General features: G+C 30.0%; 1 protein-coding gene across 3 annotated transcripts in view; it reads right to left on the bottom strand.

The window, feature by feature from the left end:
- The window catches only part of sky (GTPase-activating protein skywalker), a 218,303-nt gene that overhangs the window by 3,516 nt on the left and 208,480 nt on the right, over positions 1 to 6,307 (bottom strand). For all 3 annotated transcript variants that reach the window (XM_085955806.1, XM_085955807.1, XM_085955808.1), the window contains 2 exons: positions 3,172 to 3,330; positions 350 to 573 (listed from right to left, as the gene is read on the bottom strand). In XM_085955806.1, the coding sequence (XP_085811932.1) occupies positions 350 to 573; positions 3,172 to 3,330 (383 nt within the window). The remainder of the gene's footprint in view (positions 1 to 349; positions 574 to 3,171; positions 3,331 to 6,307) is intronic.

The following is a 6,307-nucleotide window of genomic DNA, read 5'->3' as shown; positions in this document are numbered from 1 at the left end:
AAAAATCACTGAAGCAAGTCCAATTTGACTTAAGTGCCATTTGTGCATATAAAAAAATCAGGGTACATCCTAATTTGAGTTTGTATGAAAATTGATGATCACAGTAGTCCATTTTTGAATCAATTTCATATGTTTAGGCTCCATCCAGACAAAAAAACGTTTTCTCCAATATGTATGATAACAACTAGCCTAGAAAGTCTATACATAAAACACATTCACTTTACAAGATGAATCCTCAGTGCTGCGATTTTTGCAATAGATATTAGGTAATAGGTCCATCAATATGCATTTTCTTTCATTACTTTTATTGATATACTAATATTGATATGTATCCATAGTGGCTTCTTACCCTCCACCGATCGTGATCATCTTGGAGTCGGCAGCCATGAAAAGCTGGGCACCGTGGCCCACCCTCTCAGAGCCCTCGGCACAGCCAACCCACGGGTACTTGGCCCTCTCGGGATACAGGGAGAACAGGAATGTCTCTCCGGTGCCAAAGTAAGCCTGCCGGTTTCCTCGGTCGTCTTTCATGTTACGCTCGTACCAGCGCGAAGAGCAATATGCACCAAATACCTGTGCAATGCAATATACATCACATTATTAATAGATTAAATGTAATACTCATAATTTACTCACAATAGCAATTTCCTTCACATTAGAGGTGTATTACATGTAGCAGTGTGGAATAATCCCTGTTCGACTGAGGTAAACAAAATGAATCACTATACCACACTTTGATAGTAATTACTGTGATCAGTAATCGTAATGCCAATTTTTTAGAAAAAAGCGAATATGGTTATCGCGTTGTAATTATTGAAATACTTGTAAATGGAATAATAAATTAATTAAAAATACATAATTAGAAATTTTTGGAAAAAATCTAGGCTACTTTAGATATAAAGTAGATACAAATTTAAATAGTTATGTTTAATTTACACCTATCGATCTATTGTTTAACAAATTATCATACATTATGTTAAAATTATTTTTTATTACTTAAGGCAGATATCAAATAACCAGCTAATGTCAAGTCTTCACCACAAATTGACAGTGATCGCTATGCTAGTGTTTTAACCCATTGGTGACAGACTTTATTACAACGTTTTTCTTAGCTCGTATTCTTATTTGTCCGGTGGTTGTTTGTCCGGTACAAATCTTGCAATCGATTTTTAACTAACTTCCCGACTAGCTAGACATTTGAAACTTTTAGAATATATCAGAACACGGTGCCAATGCATTTTTTTAATACTTTTGGCCATCTTTATGCAGAATTGAATTCATTTTCAGTTAATTCTGTTTTTTATGTTTCGGAAAAAATTCGTAAAAAGTAAAACACTATTATTGGTTGCTAAATTATTAATATATACGTGCGTTACTATGGAAATCAATATGAAATGTCAAAATGACATTTCAGTATTCTATATATATTCAGTATTTCTATCAAGTACAAAAAAAGTATTTATTAATACTAACATAGATACAAATCTTGCAATTATTATTGGTTGCTAAGTGGGTCCTAGCAACTAAATTATTAATATTAATATATACGTGCGTTACTATGGAAATCAATATGACATTTCAGTAGTATTTCTATCAAGTACAATTTTTTTTGATCGTTTAAGCTAGTCAAGTCAAGTTTATATGATTCAACAGAAAATTTAAAAACGTATATGAAAAGTTCTTTTCATCTTGTAATTATTTTTGTATATAGAATAACTAAATTTAATTCCAACAATTAAATTTAATATTAATAACTCAAAAATTATTCATTTAATTTTAACATAAATAAAAAAGGATGATTTAATATGATTTAAAGACAGAAAAGAAAACAAAAATATTTAAAGGGCGATAGCGAGGTTCAAAGTGCAATAAATATAAATTTTCGTTTATTTTTCTTCAGAATTTTAAGTTTAGTGCTAAATAAAAATCCAATTATGTTCTTAAGATTTAAAAACACTGCTTGTATTGTAAGTGTAATCGATTTTCGTATGATATCCCATAAAATGTCTGAAAATTATTTACAAATGCCGTAATTTTCGCAATTCTACCAATAAGTGTAATTTTGCGAACTTATTCCTAAGTTTCACAAGTTACGATTTCTTGTTCTGATACGTAAACATCCAAATAATTTTTAATAAAACTGTTACATGTATTATCCTGTATCTAAAATCGCTTCAAAAGTTAGTAAATATTTTCATTCTCAATGCTGATAAAAGAAAAGGACAATAAATAACCTTGGTACCCAGCATAAATTTTTAAGTGCATTCCATTTAAAACATGGTTGGAAATATGAATATTTAATTTTTTTCTTTGCAGTGAACGGTTGCAATAAATATTGGACCAAAGATTCAATCAACAGATGTCATAAACTAAAAATTAAAAAATATTTAAAATAAAGTACTAACATTTTTATATGATATTTTAAAAAATCTAATATTTTATATAGGTTGGTAAGAGTTCCTGCTATTTATTATATTAATTTATAGAGAACTTCTTTCTAAGCACATTTCATACCATAATTTTTCAATAGATGCCCGCCCTAATATGGTAAAAAAAAAAAATTACCAAGTACCTTTCCAAACACGAGAATAAATGCTCCAAGCTTTTGCACTTATATCAGTTGTACCCCTTTAATACCCTGTCTCTAAAATATTTTATTAATATACCGTCTCTGTTCTGGCAGAACACACAAACTGGAGAATACTAGTTTTAAGTAATTTGACTTTGAAGTTGTTAAAATGTTTGAAATGGTCTATCATGTGAGTTTATTAAGTAATCGTAAAAAGGATGACTTTAAAATAAAGACTGTTTATTTATTAAGAAGGTTTCCAGACGGTAAAGTTTAAAATAAGGAACATTTTGGTATAACTAACTCAATATGTCATTTTTTCGAATTAGTGTCTTGCCAGAACAGTGACGATACAATATAGAGAATGTTGGAAGCAATCTTTTATTGCTAATCTTGCCCAGGTGTAAAAAATATAGTGGCCGATAGAAATAAGTACCTACTGTCTATTTTTTTTTCTTCAAAACTACCACTACAATGTATGGAGATTGGCATGTTAAGGCTGGATCCAAGAACTACACCTGTTTTATAAATTTCATAAAGGTCCTCGCTCATCAATACCATTCATTTCACACATGGGAGAAAATTATGGGAAAATTCCGTACCTCATTATTGCATGTCTTGATCATGAGTAATGTAGGCTCATGCTGTTCCGCCCGGACGTAAAAGGTGGTCAGAGAGCATCCGTGTTCCTCCGTGGTATACAGAAGCACCGGCTGATACATGGTGATCCGCACCGGCAGCCAAGACCACAGCGTGAATAGCTACACCAAACATCACCGTAATAAGTTAATGCAACAAATAAACTTCATGGCAAAACACTACAGTACCTAGCGATATTATATAAGATGTATAGCAGACCTATTCGCTTTAATGTAACGCTAATAACTTCATTACTTCTCACTTGGAGAATGGATACTATATAAATAAATTAATATAATACTATACTAAATGGAATCTACAACAACTCTCAACTCCTAATTATCTGTGATAAAATGAACAAAGAAATAATGGGAGTTAATAAGCGACTTCAAATTCTCATACTAGATTTAACCAACGAGGTGATATTTGGGAACTTGCAATACAGATATTCTTAATAAATGTGTGGTTGCAGGACAGAAAGTATTATGTCACGTTTTGAAGAAAATTAAATTTTAATATACGACTACATAATCTGCAAAGTGGCTAATTCCATTTAGGCAAATTGTTCAGGACGAAGAAAAAACTTGATAATTTAACTATCGAGCAGAATTTAACAATTCCAAAAATACTCTTAGAATTTTTTTTTTACAAATAAGCTACACTATGAATCAATACACTATTTTAGCTTCCCTTTTATATATAAAGAAAATTTATATAAGGAGCGGAGGTGTTCCATTTCCGATATTGGAAATTTGGCATCTGCAGTTGGCTGTTCTGTGTGAAGAACAATAACGCATTTATTTATTAACAAAATGCCATCAAAATCTCATTTTTGGTCAAAAGTGCAGTTAGCCGGTTTGCAGATTAAGAAGTCATTATGCAGAATGCTACCGTTTCCTTGGCTATAGTTGAATTTGCCAAAAGTTAGCAGACAAGGGTTTTTATGCCATGAAACCATGGTGGGGCAATTTATCGTAAGTCAATTTAAATGCTTAATACTATTATTTCATGGCCTAAACAGTACACAATATCACAAAATTAATCATACTTAACGAATACAAAAGAAATATCGATTAGTCGCAGAATTTGAAAACTGCAATATAATTCAATACGATTATCTTCAGCTACAAAAAAATTGACATAAAAACTTCTACCTTATGGGCCATAGAATCAATACATATTGAATAAATAATATGTATAATATGAATCTGTATGAGAAATTTAAGTTATTATTTATATTTATTTCAATCATTTTAAAATTAATTGTTCACATTATCCATGTTTTCCTTCTCCATCATTAAGCCCAGATAATCAAGAGTTATACTGTATTAATAAAACTACTTTTCAAATTAGCAAATTTTAACTTGATTCAAAATTATGTTACATAATGGAATTATTATATATTAATTACCTATTATAAAATAACCACAGATACACATTAATAAACACAATATCTATAAAACATTATAAAGGATGATTGGTACTGATAATTGTCACGTTCTTAAAAACGTTTCATTTCAGTGATTTCAGTAAAAGTTTACATGTTCGAGCAGCGCCAGTCATCCTGAATAATAAATATCAATACTAATATCATTAAGTGAGTTAAGAATAAGGACATAAAATGTACTACACATAGGTATTATTAAAGCAAACATCAAACAAAATAAACTGAAAACATACTGTTAATAAAATTAAAATCATCAAAATTAATCAGTAATTTTTTTTATTGTCAAGCAAAGCAGTGACCAAATAAATGAAAGCCAAAAACTTGTTTTAAAAATGTTGAATTAATTATGTGGGAACAATTTATTTGAAAATACTTTGTAAATTAGTTTAGGTCTGTAACCACTTCAGAGAAACTTAATCCATTAATAATAAAATACTGGCTACTGAAATGTATTTTTTTTTCAATTAAAAAGAACAGTGTAATAGGTACCTACATACTTACACATTACCCAAACTTATTTAAACATTTAAAACTAATATTTAAGATGAATAATTTGACTGAAAAAATTGTAGCACTGGTAAAAACAACTTGAAATAATTACAATATATTATTCAGTATGGACAACACAACATAAAAAAGCATAAAGCATGAATATAAAAAAAACACATTAAGAGGTACTAAAAATGTTCATACAGTAAAAATATGAATACTAAACATTAAATTATTATACAATAAGATAAAATTATTATACATAAGTAGTACGAAATAGTAGTGTGAAATCATTAACATCCAATAACATAGTCCAAATCATAGATCAGAGGGTCGTAATTAAATATGTAGAAGCAATTATTAAAAAAACTATTTTCATTGTGTTGGCCAACAAATCTCCTCCCATACATCAGAAGAGAATACAAAAAAAAAGAAATTGATTTATTAGAGCCATATTCAGACCCTAAAGGTAAAGTGTCATAGTAGTATTGTAGAAATCAATATTTTATGTAAAAGCGAATAACTAAATTCTACCGCCTCTTTAGCTCCTTGAGCCTCTAAACGGTATTTAAAAATCATGCAATAATCTCAGAGAATAACTGCTGATATTAAGTAAAAATAGTTATACTATATTCGTTACCGTGTTCAGCCGAAACCTGGGGCTCTGCGAGAATTCAGAAAAGCTCACCCAAAAAGTAGGCAAATCTTGAAACCTTTTTGACAACTCTTCAAGTAAGGTTTAACGTTGACTTGTATTTAAGGCTATACTTCAGCTGAGGCATGGTCTAAAAAGATCGTGACTAGGCGATGCGCGGATTGTGCAAATGACGCGAGCCGAACAAAATATAATTTGTCATAAAAATTCACCATGCGTCCATTTAATGTTATGTTTATTGTTATATTAGTAATAATAATAGTATACTCATTAACATGTTTTCTTTTTTAACACATTGATCGCCAACTAGTTTTACATAAAATAGTTAAAAAATGATTATTTGTTTTTAAGGTATTATTTGATAGGTTATGAAAGAATATAATGTTTTTTTTTCATTTTGATGATTTTTCTACGTAAATATTGGTTTTTATGATGTGCCGGCCACATGCGTCCGTCGCGGCGCCAACAAGTTAATTTATTCTATTGCGCCGTGCCGGCCATTTCGCCG

This window comes from Rhyacophila brunnea, unplaced genomic scaffold (assembly GCF_057557595.1).
Source record: "Rhyacophila brunnea isolate RB1 unplaced genomic scaffold, BYU_Rbru_1.0 scaffold_5, whole genome shotgun sequence".
NCBI classification, from domain to species: domain Eukaryota; kingdom Metazoa; phylum Arthropoda; class Insecta; order Trichoptera; family Rhyacophilidae; genus Rhyacophila; species Rhyacophila brunnea.
This window is presented reverse-complemented; position numbering and strand designations above follow the sequence as displayed.